Source organism: Pteropus medius, unplaced genomic scaffold (genome assembly GCF_902729225.1).
Source record: "Pteropus medius unplaced genomic scaffold, Ma_sr-lr_union100, whole genome shotgun sequence".
Lineage (NCBI taxonomy): Eukaryota > Metazoa > Chordata > Mammalia > Chiroptera > Pteropodidae > Pteropus > Pteropus medius.
Window position 1 is genome coordinate 14566887 of NW_024351073.1, and position 18303 is coordinate 14585189.

At 33.2% G+C, this 18303-nt stretch overlaps 1 protein-coding gene across 3 annotated transcripts in view; it reads left to right on the plus strand.

Annotated features, from left to right (window-relative positions):
- CDH18 (cadherin 18) overlaps positions 1 to 18303 on the plus strand; it is a 376381-nt gene that overhangs the window by 193233 nt on the left and 164845 nt on the right. For all 3 annotated transcript variants that reach the window (XM_039842743.1, XM_039842742.1, XM_039842744.1), the window contains one exon: positions 11174 to 11293. In XM_039842743.1, coding sequence (XP_039698677.1) covers positions 11174 to 11293 — 120 coding nt within the window. The remainder of the gene's footprint in view (positions 1 to 11173; positions 11294 to 18303) is intronic.

The following is an 18303-nucleotide window of genomic DNA, read 5'->3' on the forward strand; positions in this document are numbered from 1 at the left end:
CACCTACTTCCCTTCCCTCTGGTAACCACTATACTGTTGTCTGCATCCATGAGTCTCTGTTTGTCATGTCCGTTTGTTGCTTTCAGTTTTATATCCCACATACAAGTGAAATCATATGGTTCTCAACTTTTTCCGACTTATTTTGCTTAGCATGATAATCTCAAGATCCATCTATGATGATGCAAATGGCAGTACTTCATCTTTCTTTATGTCTGAGTAATATTGTGTTTATGTACTACATCTTCTTTATCCAATCGTCTGTCAAAAGATACTTTGGTTGTTTCCATGTCTTGGTCACTATGAATAATGCTGCAGTGAACATCAAGATGTACATATCTTTACAGATACAATTTTTCAAAATTCAGTGGTAGATATCCAGAAAAGGGATTGCTGGGGCATATGGTAATTCTATCCTTAATTTTTTGAGGAGCCACCATACTGTTTTCTACAGTAGCAATACCAATTTACATTCCCACAAGCAGTGTATGAGGGTTCCTTTTTCTCCACAACCTCTCCAACGCTTGTTATTAATTGCCCTGTAGATGATAGCCATTCTAACAGGTGTGAGGTGGTATCTCATTGTGGTTTTGATTTGCATTTCCCTAGTAGCTAGTGAAGTTGAGCATCTTTTCATGTCTGTTGAACATTTGTATTGTATATCTTCTTAAGAAAAGTGTTCAGGTCCTCCGCCCATTTTGTAATTGGATTTATTATTATTATTATTATTATTATTATTATTATTTAGTTGTATGAGTTATTTTTTTTATTATTTTGAATATTAAGCCCTTACCAGAGCCGTTGTTTGCAAATATCTCATCCCATTCAGATGGCTGCCTCTTTGTCTTACTGATGGTTCTACCTACAATTTTCTCTGGAGGAAATATTTTGCTGAAATAGAGCCTCTTGAATTTTTGAATATCATTATTCTTATATTTGGTAAAAATTCATTATTGCTTCTTGGAGTAATGATTAATTTTATTTTCCTATATATGATTAAATTTCTTATTATAAATTTAAGAAAAAAAACGTAAACCAATCTAGTTTTTCACTTTGATTTAATGATTGATGTGTCCACTAATTTACATTTTATGCTGCTGCTGACTTCGTTTCTCCATTTACTTTTATGGAAGTATTGATTTGGAATTCCCCAATAGAACTGATCAATTTATAATAAAAATCACAGGAATAATTCTTTCACCATAGGTTGGACTCAATTCACAATTCACTGTATTAGAGTATATGCTGCTGAAATTACATTCTAAAAATTCAGATGTGCAATAAATTCAACCCTACTTCTAATTGAATTTGATTTCTAATTCTATTTTGAAGTTTGACTTTCTTTTTTTGAGTCTTTAGATACTTTAGATATTTTAGATACTTTTCTCCATTTCTAGGAGTCAGATGCAGAGAAAAAGGACAGTAATTAGGTACAGCATGAAGACATAACGATAGGTGTGGGGCAAATCTTCGAGATGGCACAGTGAAGAAAAGGTATGTCAGTATCGTCAGAGACTCCTGCTGACATCTCCCAGATGTCATTCCCACTTATTTCCAGTAGTCAGTCCTTGATGATCATGGCTGTCTGCTTTCTGTCTTAATTGCAAGTCTTCTCAAGATGCACAAATTTCCTCTCAGCTAAATTTCATTTCTCACCTAAGTAATCTATGGAAATAAAAGTAGACCAACCAAATGAGAACAAGCAAAGAGTATTTATTCAGTTTGCTATAACAGGAAAGTTAATCACCATTACTTGCATTTTGGCAGAGACTCAAAGTCAGGCAGAGGAGTGGGAAAGCTTTAGAGTGACCAAAAAGGAAGGCTTTGAGTATGTCATGAATGGAGATTGTTGGCATCGGAAAGCTGTGGGTGAGCTGACTAGAAGCAGAGCATCCTGTGTAATTGGTTAATAATGCTTATTTTGCTTTATATGTTTCATCTTAAGTTGGAAGTGGGGAAAGCGTTAGGAAAACTGGAAGTTACTAATCAAGTCCTTGCCACTTGGGACTTATTGCTGTCGTTTGGCCTCCCCCACACGTCTGACTTCTAGAAAATAGCCTGGCTCCTGGGCTGGTTATTATAGATAATGGGTTAGTTTCTTGGGCTGGTTGCTGCAGACTGTGGGTCAGAGACTATTTCATTTGCTCTGGCCATTGTTTATTTTATATTCAGCCTTTCAAATCAAATCATAGGAAAAAAACATAAAAGTCAATTTTGTAGAGAAAATCATAATGTTGTAAATTACAGTGATCTCAAATATGTAACTTACAAAACTCAATGATGAGAGATAGTGAAATAAATAAATATGTGTGAATGTGTATAAATATTTCCTCAGAAAACATTAGGGGTTATATATTGCTAAAAATTTAATGAAGCAGTATGTAAGGACTTAATCATTTTGTCTATAGTGATAAACGTTGTACCAGCATAACTGAAATTACTGATGTAATTAAAATTGCACAGAGAGGTATTGGGAGGTAATTTAGATATAGTGCATAGTTTATCTTTTTAAATATTTTTTATTTTTTAAATTACAGTTGGCATACAATATTATATTAGTTTCAGGTGTCCAACATCGTGAGTAGACATTTATATAATTTACAAAGTAATCATCCCAATAACTCTAGAACTCATCTGACACCATACATAGTTATTACAATATTAATGACTATATTCCTTATGCCATGCTTTACATCCCCATGACTATTTTGTAACTACCAATTTGTACATCTTACTTCCTTCCCCTTTTTCACCCAACCCCAACCCCTTCCTATCTGGCAACCATCCAAATGTTCTTGGTATCTTTGAGTTTGTTTCTGTTTTGTTTATTTGTTTACTGTGTTGTTTAGATTCCACATGTAAGTGAAATCATATAGCATTTGTCTTTCTCTGACTTACTCCACTCAGCACAATATCCTCTAGGTCCATCCATGTTGGTGCAGATGGCAAGATTTTATTTATTTATTTTTATTGATTTATTTATTTTTATAGCTGAGTAATATCCCATTGCATAAATGTACCACCTCTTCATCCATTAATTCACTGATGGATTCTCAGGTTGCCTCCATATCTTGGCTATTGTAAATAATGCTGCAATGAATACATGGATTCACGTGTCCCTTCAGTATTGCTTTGAGTTTCTTCCCATAAATACTCAAAGGTGAGATTTCTGAGTTCTTCTCTGTCTCTTATTATATCCTTTGTTTTAAAGTCTGTTTTGTCTAAGTATTGATACCTAAGCTTTTTTTGTTTGTTCCCATTTTCATGAAATATCTTTTCCCATCTCTTTCCATTCAATCTGTGTGTGTCTTTGATCTAAAGTGAGTCTCTTATAGGCAGCATACGTAAGGATCTTGTTTTCTTATCCATTCAGCCACCTTATTTTTTGTTTGGGCCATTTAATCCATTTACTTCATCTTTAATTATGGTGTATCAATGAATATTTTTCAATTATGATAAAATCTGAACATTTAGAATTATAACAAAATATCAAATCATTGGACATTTGAGTAATGGATCTAGTGGGATTAGGCCCGGGAATTTAAGAGGCTTTTAATTTATATCTACATGATTTTCTTTTATTTTATATTATTTTTGCTCACTAAAATGTAAAGACTTTGCTGTTATAATTTAGAAATCAATGTTACTACTAACTGGTAAAAAATAATTGGAGTTTTTTCTCAATATTGAAATCAACGATTGAATGTCAATTATGTGTGTGTACATATCTACATATACGTATATAAATATAATGATTATATGTAATATATTGCACATATTATATATATTAATCTTTTCTGAAATATTATTGACAGCATTTGTGAACAACCAAGAACAAAATATTTTGATTCTTAGTATTTTATTTTATAGTCGTTTTTTTGTTTGTTTGTTTTTGGTTTTGTTTGTGCTTTCATTGTTATTGAATAAAAATTCAGCTGAAGCAAAACTACATTATTCAGAACAATACTGAACTTGGTAATAATTTCTATTTTTTAATTTTTTCCAAAGAGTGAAGTTAGAATCAAGTACAGAACCTAATCTTTGTATATGGTAAAATATAGTCATTACTCAGAAAAGTGATGAAGGATATTTGGGGAGAAACCTGTTAATACCTTGAGCATCAATCAGAGTTTAGTGAGGAAAAACAAATCCTCTGCTAGTTAGATCAATAAAAGGAATCGAGTATATGGGAAAGTTAAAAATGATAGGAGAAATGAAAAGCCAAATTGTGGATTGTGAGGCAACCAGTAAAGGAGTTTAGCATCCTTAAACTAAGGCTAAGAAAGAAGTGTTTTTGACCGCAGGAGCTTGGCTTTATTATATGGACCATGGAGGAGGGCAGTTGAGAGGGTACTAGAACCACTGAAGAAGTATAATCACTGGGAGAGACACCACCCAAAGCAGAAAGAAGAGTGACATAGACAGGGAGGGAAGGAGAGGAAGGGGGAGAGAGAAAGAGGGCCATCTTTTTTTCTGTTTTCCGATTTCCCTCTATCACCTGCCATTGTTAAGTTGGAAAGGAACGCCAGTCAGTATCAGTGACAGATGTTGGGTTCCTGAAAAGGGTGCGGAACAAAGTAGGAAAGTAATTTGAGAATAATATGCAAATTTATTCAGAAGATCTGTAAGATGGGTGGGAATCCGATCAGTCCAGTCACTTTTTACTGCCACCATTTACTCTGCACAACAATCAAGGGAATTGTGTGCGATCTGTAAGTCTAACAGAAGAGCATAAATTTATCCATCCCTGGGGATTGTTTCCCCCTAAGTATTCTACCACACTTTTTAATTTGACAAAAATATAATTATTGACTTTCATTTTTGCTATGGCAGGTAGTGAAACATTACGTTTCCTCTGCTCAAGCAGATGCATTTGACCAAGAGAGCAAACAGTGAGAGGCAGAAGATGGTTTCACTATTAAACAGGATTCAACATATCATGACTGAGTGAAACAATAGAGTACCTGGGAAACAATGCCGCAGAGCAGAACAGATAAGACAGGGGTTGAATTCTGCCTTCTCTCATTGTCAATTATATAACTACTTGGAACCTCCGTGCTCATGTTCATAAAATGGCGTTAAATGTAATTTTCTCAGTTTGATCTCACTGTTGAATTTAATGTCATATAGCAGAGGGCTTCCCATATCATTGGCACTAAATATATATTATTTCCTTAATTATTTTTTTCTATTTAAGGAATATAATATAAAGTTTACTTGAGTAATATGAAATTTAACATTAAGTATTCTTTTAAAAAGGATCTAATTGAAAATACGCAGAAATTAACAATAGCCAAGGGTTAAAATATGCAGTTAGAATAGTGACTTTTATTTTGGTACCTAGAAGTTTCATAAATGTTCTTGAGGGATTTTTTTTTTTTAACCCAGTGACTTTTGGGTGAATACTCAAAGCATTATTGAATTACACAATGACTGGAATCCTGTTCTATAGCTGTTTGGTGAAATTACATTCCTCTTGTGTAGAATAAAATTTAACTTGTAGGTTGATGACTATTGCTTTCTCACAGTCCCTGGGAAAAAAAACCTTCTGAGAATTAAGCCTTAAGAGATTTCTTCAGAGAGATCCTCTCAGCCTTCAGAAATCTGCAGCTTATTTTTACTAAAAGTTATTGCTTAACATTAATTCACTTGAGATTTTAGCAGAGCTGTGAACCCTGACAAGTCATGCATAACGATGTGCAATCTCAGAGAATATTTGCTTGGTGTTAAAATGCCTTATTAAATATTTCAAATTGGTCTTTAGAGACGTTTGAGAAAGTCCACTCTTTCTGCTTCTCATTGATATGTAACTTTACAAATAGTGTGCTATTTATAAAGCTGCAGTATAAAAAGAAACCGAATGAAAAGGGTGACACAGGACAATCCCCAAAGGACTTAAGTTTTATTGTAGAAAAGATATCTTGAAAGCTTTTTTTTTTATGCATTTAAATCTTTTTCAGATTTGTATAAAGTGTTAGCTGAGGGACGCAGATCTATACCATGGGAACAGCTAAGTGCACGCCATAGGAAATATTTGCCATAAAAATATTGGACACTAAATAGCTAATGAAACTTTAAAATGCATGTTTCTTTGGTTATTGTTTTTAATGGAAACAATTGTAAGATTAGAAAGCTTATACAGAACTTTTAAAAGTTTTCTTTGTTAAAAACCAGTTATGTAGGGAAGGGGCTGTTGTTTTAATATGTATTGACTAAATCGCTATACTTTTCAGAGAAAATTAGATTCTCGTTTTAATAATCTGGTAGAATAATTAATTTTTAGGCATTACTGTATGTTTTTTTATTTATAAATCTAGCACAGTAGAGGATAATAATTTTCTCTTTTCTACTACATATGCTATTAAGACATTTAGTGAATAATCAATTGACTGGTCTAATGTGAGATACTTTTCTCAAATATAGATATATAAATGTTGATGATTTTTTGCACTTAAACTTTTAACCAGAAATAAAAATTCTCATTAAAATGATTAATGTAACACATTAATATACTTAAAATACTTAAGTATATTAATATATTTAATATACTTAAAAATACCAATAGGTAGGTCACAAATAGTGCCTAATATTTTTTTAAAAATCAAATACTGTTAAATTTTACCTATTTAAATTTTTCTACTGTGAGATTAACTTCTGATTTGATCTCATTTATGATGTATCTGGAATCAAATAGTATAGGAAATTATCCATAATTTTTTTCTTGACTTGTAACTTCAGGCTCTGGCCAAGATTCAGTTAAAGAACAACTGTAAATTCTAAGAATAAATGTCATTTCTTCCCACTGCAACTGTACCACACTGTACTAGTTTGCCGGGGCTGCTGTACCAAGTTACCACAAACTGGGATTGCTTAAACAACAGACACTTACTGTCTCAGAGTTTCTGAAGCTAGAAATCTGAAGTCAATGTGTCAGCAGGGCTGTGCTCCCACTTAAAGCACTGGGGAAGATCTGGTCCAGGCCTCTCCAGTCTCCTCTTCTGGTGGTTTTCTGTCAATCTTTGATGTACCTTGGCTTGTGGTGTGTGTGTTTGCCTGTGCCTATCTTCAAATTTCCCATTTTTATAAGGATACCGGTCATATTGGTTAGGGGCCCACTCTACTCCAGAGCGGTGAACCTCTTTCCACACAGGGTTGTCCCTTGAGGTTCTTTCTGGAGTTTAGAACTTGAACATGGGAATTTTCAGGGGAAACAATCCAACATGTAGCATACATCTTGGAGAGTTCTCATTTCTTTTTAATTAAGTTTATTGGAGTAACATTGGTTAATATAATTATATAATTTTCAGGTGTATATTATAATTTAACATCTGTATAGTCTATTGTGTGTTTACCACCCAAAGTCGTTTCCTTCAGCTACCATATATTGGATCCTCTTTACCCACTTTACTCTCCCCCTACGCTCCCTATATTCGATCCCCTTTACCCTATCTACCTCCCCCCTCCTCCCCCTCTTCCTATCCTTTGGTAACCACTAGTCTATAGTCCATGTCCATGAAAAGCCTTTTTTCTCCAATGTAAAAGAACTTCCAAAAGCATCAAGGGTTCTTACAATTTTCCCACATACACTTCAGATAAATTAGAAAGTGTATGTTTTGCTTTTGGCCTGAAACTCCCTTAGCAATTCTTCTTGGTAAGAAATTCTTGAATAGGTGAGCAAGGGCTTTATTTCCATACTGGCCATTTCTCTCTCTGCTTCTGTATTCAGGGTCAAGATGACTTTTTGTTGGGCTGTGTGGTGCATACGCCTCTGCTCCCTTTAGCCAGCAATCTGTGTACTCAAAGTGGCAGCTTGCTACCTTCAAATGCCACCAAAGTTCTGTGATAGAGGGAATTTGCTGTTTCTCGTTTCACACACAAATAGAATTGCCCAATATCTGTGAGAACTACAGCACAGAGATGTGTGCAGCTGTTAATGAGTGTACTTTCTGGCCACGGTAGAGAACTATTGTATTTTCTTTTCCTCCCCTGAAACCCTTTCCTGCTCCGCTTCCTTCCCTCTGCTGCTTCAAACCGTCACTTAGTCAGTACTGCCAAACTCTTTTTCTTTCCGTTCTCCTTTTCTCCTTGCTCTTTATTTTACTTGTCACTCAATTCATGCTTCTCAACTTTCACTTAACAAGGCTGGACTTTATAGACACCTCAAGACACCTCCTTCATGTGGTGATCCTGCCTGTCACTGTAAATGAGGTGAGATCCTGCGCTGTTTGTCTTTCTCAGCTTTCTCCTTGGAATGGTTGCTTGGGGACTATTTTAAGACATTGAAAACTATTTAGATGTAAATCACTGTTGTAAAGCCAAAGCAATTTCCAAACCTTAGGATTTTATAAGTATGTTTTTTAATGGTCATTGTTTTACAGCTTTCTATACTGTTTTTTTTTTTTCCTGAGTCCTAGTAATCCCTGTATGCCCAGTACTATCAGCATTTTCCCCATCAGATCCAAGATTTGACTGATATAATTTTATAATATGTTATCCACATTACGAGCTTTTTACACTTTTATATAGCCTGACCTGGGAAGCTACTACAGATTTGAGTTTTATTTTCAGTGAGGTTTCAATGAAAATGTCTCCTAAACCAACTTTTATTGGCAAATATCTACCTCCTGGTATTCTCTGAACAAATTGGATAGATGAATATTGAGTATGGAACAAGTGTCATGACATCACAGAAAAAGTCCTTAGTATTCTATAATAAGTATGCATAGTAGTGGAAGAGATAGTTTACATGTGACTAGCTCTGGAAAGTTTAATCAAACCGGAAAATGTAGTGCTATAGTGTGAAAATGTATGGTACACATACAAGCCCAAATGAGGTTCTCCAGGAATAGACTAGCACTGAAGCAATGAGACACTGTTTTTCAACTTTTAATTTTGAGATCATAGATTCACACAAAGTTGTGAGAAATGATATGGAGATATTCCTTATACTATTACCCAATTTTTTCCACTGGTAACATTGTACAACTATAAAGCAATATCATAATCAAGTTATTGAAGTGATTAAATCTACTGATCTTATTTAGAATTCTCTGTTTTATTTATATGTTTGTGTATTTTGGTTCTATGCAATTTATCACCTGTGTAAGTTCATGTACCCAACACTATAATCAAAATACGAGACAGTTTCAACACTACGACAAACCCTCATGTTGCCTTTTTATAACCAAACTCACCCCTCTCTTTTAACATCTGGCATCTACTAATCTGTTATCCATTTTTAAAATTTAATCAATTCAAAAATGTTAAACAAAATCACACATTCTATAATCTTTTGGAATTGTTTTCCCCCGACTACCAGGTGTAATTCCCTGAAGATTTATTTAAGTTGTTGCAGATACTAACAGCCTGTTTATTATTCTTGTTGAACAATATTCCATTGTATGAGTGTACCACAGTTTACTTTATTATTTTCCCATTGAAAGACAACAAGGTCGTTTTTATTTGGGGCTACTATGAATAATGTTACTCTGAGTATTTGTAAGCAAATTTTTATGTGAATATACATTTTCATTACTTTAGTATGAATGCCTGAGAGTACAATTTGTTCAGTTGTATGATAATTGTATGTTAGATTTTATAAGAATCGATTAAACTTACATTTCTACTAGTGGTGGTATGAGTGTCCCAGTTTCTCAGCATTCTCGCCAGCATTTGATGTTGCTGTTGTATTTTATTACCCATAATTAGAGATTCTTTTTTAGACATAACAGAATAAGTTCTCCCTTTCTGAGTTATGTATGATTACTAATTATATTTATGCTTATAATCTCAATGTGAAAATACTAATGTGAAAATACACACTAAAATTTGTTTTCCTGAATACACAGGTACCTCTGTTCTGCAGGTGACAGGCCAGAGTCATAGCACATTATTAAAAGTTCATATACATTTATGGTCTGCTAATAAGATTTGTAAAGTATACTTGATGGACTGATTCTACTAAGTTTTCTAGGATCCCTTGAAGGCAAAGAACAACCTTTGCTTAAAATTTGTCTGAATTTCAAAGTGTAAGTAAAAACTTTGTAGTCGAACAGCTATTAGGCCCTTAATCAGAGTGTCGTACCTAAAAACTGAAGTAATAACTAAAATTAAAGACTGAAAATTGTCAGTGCTTCCATAGTCAAGTATCAAAATAAGTGCAGAATTGTATATAGGCTAACTTGATTGTGGAAATATTTTTTGTTTGATACATAATCTGAATTAGTAGGTTAAATTGTTCTAGTTAGGCAAAATACAATATCAAGTATGCACTATTAGATGATCCATCAAGTATATGCTATGAATAAGTGAGAGCTCTTACCTAATAATTCTATGATGAAGTTGTATAGCTCATAATGTATGGTTGTCATGATGCACTTAGATCAGTTTTTATTTGGGAATACCTGAAATAAGAGATAGATGTATCTTACTATGGAAATAGTGTTTAAAAGGTGTAAACATAAAGAAACTAGCATAATACATCTACAAAATTTAGTACTTCAAATATAGTATTTAAAAATTTATAAATTATTTTAAAGTACATTTAATCTTCAAACATCCAGTGTGATAAGAATATTCTCACACCCAATGTAGAAAGATAATTATATTGATAGTGTGTATAAGAGGCTAAAGGAATGAAATCTGAAGTTCCATAACCAGTTAGAAGAGTCATTAATTGTCCATGTAAGAAATAAAATGGGCATGAATGATGGAAATGACTTAAGTGGTCTGTTTTGATGCCATTATTAATTTACTGTCAGCTCACTGACCTTCCCAACTAATCACAAACCATCTCACTGCTGGTTTTCATGTAGCATGCAGTATACACCCTCATGATACATTTTACTTTGCCTCATAGTTAGCACCAATTTGATTCTTGAAGATCAGTCCAACCCAACCATGATTATGCAAGAGAAAGACCATAATAATATTATCAGCTCATAGCCATATTAAAATGTCTGAGATGAAATGTTCTATTTTGGACTCTGATTTAGTATAGTTGATAGAGAAAGGAAGCAAGGAATATGTCAGACAGATACATCTAAGAATTAAATTTGGTCGGATACATGTATTATAGTTCTCCATAGTGTTTCAGCATAATGTTTTTTTCCTGTGTACAAATTACTCATGTGTTAAATGCCATCACACACTAAAATTTGTTTTCCTGAATACACAGGTACCTCTGTTCTGCAGGTGACAGCTACTGATGCAGATGATCCTACCTACGGAAACAGCGCTCGGGTTGTTTACAGTATTCTCCAAGGACAACCTTACTTCTCCGTAGATCCTAAAACAGGTTAGTGCATTTATGTATAATTTGTGTGCAGGTACGTGCTACAATAAAAGAAAGCACCATTTTTACAATTGATGCTTTAACACCATGGGTCCAATTATATGCAAATTATTTTCAATAAACACATGCAGTACTGTAAATGTATCTTCCTTATGATTTTCTTAATAACATTTTCTTTTCTCTAGTTTACTTTGTTGTTAGACTATAGTATATAATGCACATAACATATAAAATATGTGTTACTGACTGTTTATGTTACTGGTATGTGTTCCAGTCAATGGTATGCTGTTAGTAAAGTTTTTGGGGAGTCAGAAGTTATGTGCAGATTTTTGACTTTGTGGGCATTCAGCACCCTTAACCCCTGCATTGTTGAAGGGTCAGCTGTATTTCTGTGTACTCTTCTATATCAGACATTATTTTGGGATGTTTAAAAATGCCCTCACTTTTCTAAAATGACTGGATAACTGGATTGCATAACTGAAGATAAAAAAAAAACTGCTTTCCTTAATATTTTGATTATTCATTACCTTTTACTTATACCAGTAAAATGCTTCTTAATTTTACATATTTCTATAACATTTAGTGAAATGTTCTCTGCTAAAAACAAATATGGAATGTTTCATAAAGATTCTCTTATAATTTATTTGAGTTTGAATGTCACATAAGTTGTTATATATTACATTGGGGAATTGTTATATCTTGAACTGACATTTTTTCCTAATGAGAAATTCTTCAGCCCTCAAATATTGTGTTATGTATAAGAAATTAACTGAGAATACAGCCAAGAATATTTCAACATTTTTTTCAGGAAAATATGAATTCTGCTCTCTTTCCTTTTTTTTCTGGCCTGAACAATCATATCATATCTTATACGTTATGATGTCAAAATGGGAATGAAGGCTCCTCAATAATACATTATGGTGTTATATTACAGCAGCATAATCTGAAAACCACAAAAAGCTCTGGCTCCATTGACAAATTGTTAATAAAACTTGGCTAGAGATAAACCCATTTTTACTGTAGCCAACTGTTCAGTAAGAAACAAGTCTCACGTTTTACTTATGCAATCATAAGACATAGATGAAGCAGAGAGAGGTCCAGGACATCTCAACAGCAACTAAGATTCTTTCTGGTCACATTAGATGCATTCTGAATGAGATTAACGTGGGATCTTCAAGTAAAGGGCACAGCCCCATAACTAATATATTGACCCAGGTTTAGTCATAAATATCCCCTTATATTCATACAACTGCTTATCACACAGAACATTTTGCAGGGAACCCTGCTCCATAAGCCTATAGATTCCAGGTATGTGCTTCTGAATGTCTGCTCAAATGTTTCCATGTGTTTGTGTGACTATGTCCACATGTGTGTGTATATGTGTATGTGTATGTGTGTGTGTTTTGGATGGATAAAGCAGGCCACTGAGGACTAAATCTGACTAGCGTTTTACTCTGCTATGTTTGTGCTTTAGTGAAGCAAATATATCAATAACACAATATTCAAATAGAAATTGCATTGTGTTATATGTATTTATCATAGGTTAATTAAGTACTTCATTAAACAAAAAATATCTGTAACTTAAATAGGCTGTTACTCAAGTATTGCTCTATGAAACTATGTTTGTTTTTATAATTTTTTGCTCTTTTCTTTAAGCAAAACAACTTATTGAGTAAAATGTATGTATGCCTCCATGTCAATATATGTAATTTCAATATTATATTGGATAAAGGATCATGGGAATTTAAGAATGTGCATCCTAATATAAAAATTATTTATGAAATTGTCTTACATAGTTTTCTGTGCTAATAGAGATTATAAAACAAAATGCTCATTATTCTCTTTAAAGCTAAGACTTTTTTTTTATAATTTAAGCTTAAAAGACCTGTTACAATGCAATTAAACATCCTTAGAAGTAATGAATTTTGTGAAAATTGTGCTTAAAATGACGACTAAAATACGAACATACTAAAAACCGAAGATATTTGCTATGGAAGGGATGTTATATAAGAAGTCTTGGGAGAGTAGTCACTTACAGGTGTTCACTTTAATAGGCATTTATTCTATCTTCTCATTTGGCATGACTGTATTTCAACATAATCCCAATTACTTTCGATGAGACCAATTATAAAACAGAAAATTTATACCAAATAGAGTTGTGAATGCTTATGGTTAAGTTCAGGTCTTTGGGTAGTCTAGTTTCCATTTTATTAAAAGGTACATTTTGGTGCTCACCTAGGTTTTCTAATGATGAACTGCCAGTGAGGCCTTGCTTCCTACTTTATAAACCATCTATGAATCGCTGCTTCCAGAGACTTGAATTATATGGCTTTTAATATACTATACTATACATAATTGATTTAATAAATTCTGTTTTACACTGAAATCCTATTAATCAATATGATGGAACAAATTTTGTGAATAGATTGTTGTTTCAAGTAAGTTTTATTTAGTAAGTGTTTTATGCTATTTGCTTAATGTATAACAATAAAAGAGGAATTTATATTAAAAAGTGATATTTTAATGTTACCATTTGAAAGATGCAGAAGACTGTGAAAGAATAAACTATAGGAGTTAATGAAATATAAAAGACATCTAATATTTCTCAACATATTTATGTGAAAATCATGGAAATGTAGGCTTAATGAGGATAATTCTAGTTGAATATATTTTATTTTATTTTACTTTATTTTATTTTTTATTAAATTTATTGGGGTGGCATTGGTTGATAAAATTATATAGGTTTTAAGTGTACAATTCAATAATATGTCATCTGTATATTGCATATTCACCACGCAAAATTAAATTTCCTTCTGTCACCATATATTTGAGCCCCCTTATTTTAATTCAGCAAGGAAACACTTTAGAGTTACCAAGTGAAGGGACCATTTTAATGTTCATGAAAAGTACTAACCCTAAGCAAGGCATTTTGAGGAAGGCTGCTGTGTGAGAAAGCCATTTGAAGTGGTCACTGAACCAACATCAAGAGAAATCTGGGCTGAGAGTTGTCTCTTAGCATAACTCAAATCTCAATCCTAGTCTAGTTAATATAGTGCCAACTGCATTAAAAATAAATCGATATGTTCAAGGTCTCTATGCCTCTTCACAAGCTGTGGAATTTCTGTCAGGTGGTGATGGCAGAAGCTGAATGATTGAGTTGCTACAAAAAGGAACAATTTTCCCTGACTTAGGTCAAAGATAAAACCAGAAATATACCAAGTATCTTTTCTGGGTCTTAGAAACAGAATGGATTCACAAGGGACAGTTGTGCAATTTTTCACTGAGAATGCAAATCTGTTTATGGTCATGGTGTTTATAGCCACTTAATGATTCTCTATACTAGCTGTAGGATGATCAACAACTTATAAATGACTTCATGTTCTTTTAATGCATATATCTTATGTCTGTGACTATGTCATAGAGATATATTATGGTCAATTCAAGAAACCTGAAAACCTGGATTAAAAAATAATGTCAGAGAAAATGGAGAGATGTGCTGGTTTACAGAATCCTAATTAAGCTTTATTTACAATTGTTTATAATGCTAAGAATTGTGAATAGCAGTTTTTTTTGACTATCATTAATATGAAACATGTAAATTGGGGATTGTCAATAATGGTGTCAAGTTATTTGCATAAATGGTACTAATAATGGTTTTTAACCACACACCTAATAAAACTAGATATTTGTTCAGTTTAATATAGATTTAATATACTTATATTTTAAATTGTCAGTCTTTTTATAACATTTTCATATATTTTTACATATTAAAGAATGAATGTTTAATTAGAAAATATAGCAGTTGGGAATATTTTTGTTGATAAATTCTACATTTAATATTTAGGTACAGAAAAATGATAAGACTAGAAAGCCTACCTTTTAATTATATACAAAAATCATACCAGAAATTCTTTTTTTTCAACACCTAATGCATTTTAGCACATGAATGGTTTCTGCTCTATGTTAAAAAGGAGTAGACAGTGGATTTCACATCTCTTGTCAGTCAAACACTCTGCATTAACACCATCTATTTACAGAGAGCGGGACACATGGCATCAAGTAAAATGCATCACACCTAGTGGTACCTGTGGTTCTAAAGGCATAGTAGTAGTATAACTTATTTTTACAAGGCATTATTGTAAATATAATAAAATGCTTAATTGACCTTCCTATGAAATAATTAAGATATTTAGTCATGTTATAGTTTAATTAACATAGTAAAATAATTCATATTTATTCCTTTTTCAAAATACTAAGGTGCATTCCAAAATGACTTGGCGATACTTCATGCTCAACTCCTAAAATGTAGTCTTATCTAAAGTAGAAAAAAAAATTTATGTGGGAGGATTTTTAGTCCAAATAACTATACAAATTTATAAAAAGAGAAAGCTCCATTATGAACTTTTGTTTAGTTAAATTTCTTTTCATACATTTCAAAGAAAGTTTTTGTAAATATTATAAGGTAAATATACTTTTAGAAAAAGTGGATGATGATTTAAAAGGAAATAAGTTAGACAATAAAATTAGCCTTTTGTCTTTAGAACTTAGTGTCTCAACTCAGATTAGCATCTCTAGGTTACGTAAAAGGAATGTGGCCTGTGATACAATTGTCATTAATACACAAGTCTTGACCAACAATGGTTTTGATTCGTGAAAATGACCTTTCCTTAACATCTCATATCAGAAATTAAATCAGCTATAAAAATGTACGTAGTGGAAGGCCTCAATGAGTTTCTTAGGATGTAATTTAAAACAAGGTTTTCAACATTCTTTCTCCACTTTGTATGATGTAATTAAATTTATCAACAGTTTTCCTTCTATTTAATTCCTCTAAATTTATTTCATTTCAAAAATTGTTTGAGAAGGTTATTAGGTATGTTTGGTTAAAAAATGTTAAGCATCTCTAAAAGTTTTATAAATCTTGTTATTAATATTTCATAATTTAATATACAGATCTACTTGAAAATAGTCTCATTTAGCTAAAGTAACATTTTATATTATAATAGCTTAGAAGGAAATAGCAAATAAGTTAAATATAGAAGTTGGACAGTTGGACAAAAAAACGAATCCATTTGAAAAGTGGCATTAGTGACAGCGGTACCCAATCTTTTTGGCACCAGGGACTGGTGCTCCTATGAGAATCTAATGCCTGATGACCTGAGGTGGAGCCGAGGTGGTGATGCTAGGTAGAGCCGAGGTGGTGATGCTAGCACTGGGGAGCGGCTGCAAATACAGGTGTAGCTTCACTAGTTCCCCCACCATTCACCTCCTGCTGTGAGGTACCCAAACGAGGTCCGCGGCCCAGGGATTGGGGGCTCCTGCATATCATACAGAACCCAAGCATTAGAGGAAAGCTCCGTAAATACCCTGGACCTCCAGGAAGATGAATAAGTGGATCCTAGAGCAAACTAAGCCTGAAACATTGATGGAGGCACAAATGACAAAATGAAAACTGTCTTACTTCAGGTAAATTATGAGAAGGCAGGGTTCTTTGTAAAAGACAATAATGCTGGGAAAATAGAAGGTGGCAGGAAATGAGGAAGACCAAATAGGAAATAGATTGACTCCCTGGTAGAAGATGTAGTCATGAGTGTACAGGCGGTGAGCAGGACTTCTGAGGACAGGACATTGTGGACATCACTCATTTGTAGGGTTGCCAGGAGTGAGAGCTGACTCAGGGGCACAAACTTCACATGAGAAGTTAAAATATTTAAATTATGGTCAATAATTTCTACAGAAGGTAAAGAGTTTTCCTCAGTAAAATATGTTTTGTCATTTTTTTCTTCTTCATAGCACGTTTCTAATTGATATAATAACAATGACAATATAATTGCATGCACAAATAATTATAGATACATTTGCAAATAATTTTCTTTCGCTTGACTGAATAATAGGAAAAATAGTTAATTAGTAACTCCAATGCTCTAAGAATTTGCTTCTCTTAAAGAAAAATGGAATGCAGTAATTCAAAAGTATGGCATAACATCAGTTTACTTAAGAAAACACTGTCATAATTTGTCTTATTTAAGGAAGAATCTAAATATTTCCTGAACTGTAGCAATGAGGATAAAGATTAACAACATAAGAAAAAAGTCCGTGTTATATAGCATTTAAGTCATAAAACCAGTGAACTATAGTAGACACTAGCAGTCGTCCACTCGATATAAACTTCTCATTTTGCTGATCCTATCAAAACTCTGATGTTGCTCAATATAACAACATAGTCAGTTAAAAAACTAGATTTCTCAGCCTCCCTGTAGATACTTTGACACAGTTTGGCCACTGATATATAACAGAAAGACCAGTGGAGCTCTCTAGGAAACTTTTGATATCTTTATATAGGTGCCAAAGCTTCCTCCCTTGGTCTTCCATCTTTTAGATTTAAACACATGTGTAATCATTGGAGGACAGTGGCTGTCTTGTGATCATGTGACAACAAATGCACAAGATGAAAGTCACAAGCAAAAGACTGCTGAGCAAAAGGCTAACAATGCAATCACTCTGGTTAGGCAATTTTTATGTGCAGTCACATACAATGTTGATACCTGGACCTTTGTGAATTTGCTTTGCAGACTGATAAATCACCTTCACAGCACAATGCACTGCCCAGGTAGTCACAGAGCAGGCTCCCTGGGTCCACTTTTATTCCTCTGAACCCAAAATCCACGATCCAGAGAGAGCACACTGCTCTCTGTGTATGAGTGACCATTTTATACTTCTAGTGCTAATACTAAAGAGAAAAAGGAAATTTTGGACACTGACTTAAATCAGATATCAAAAGTTATATTGTAGATGTTTGGCAGATCGAAGAATGGGACCAAAGGCAATTTATTCTGATACTCCATTGAGAATGCATATTTGAAAAAAAATACAATAATTAAGAAGTAGCAGAGTACTACATTGGCACTATACATATCAGATAACTCTCTTCTGTAGCAAAGAAATTATCATGTCCCATTGACATGAGCAAAATTAATATCTATTGAATTTAATTGCTATGGGTATAGTTTTAA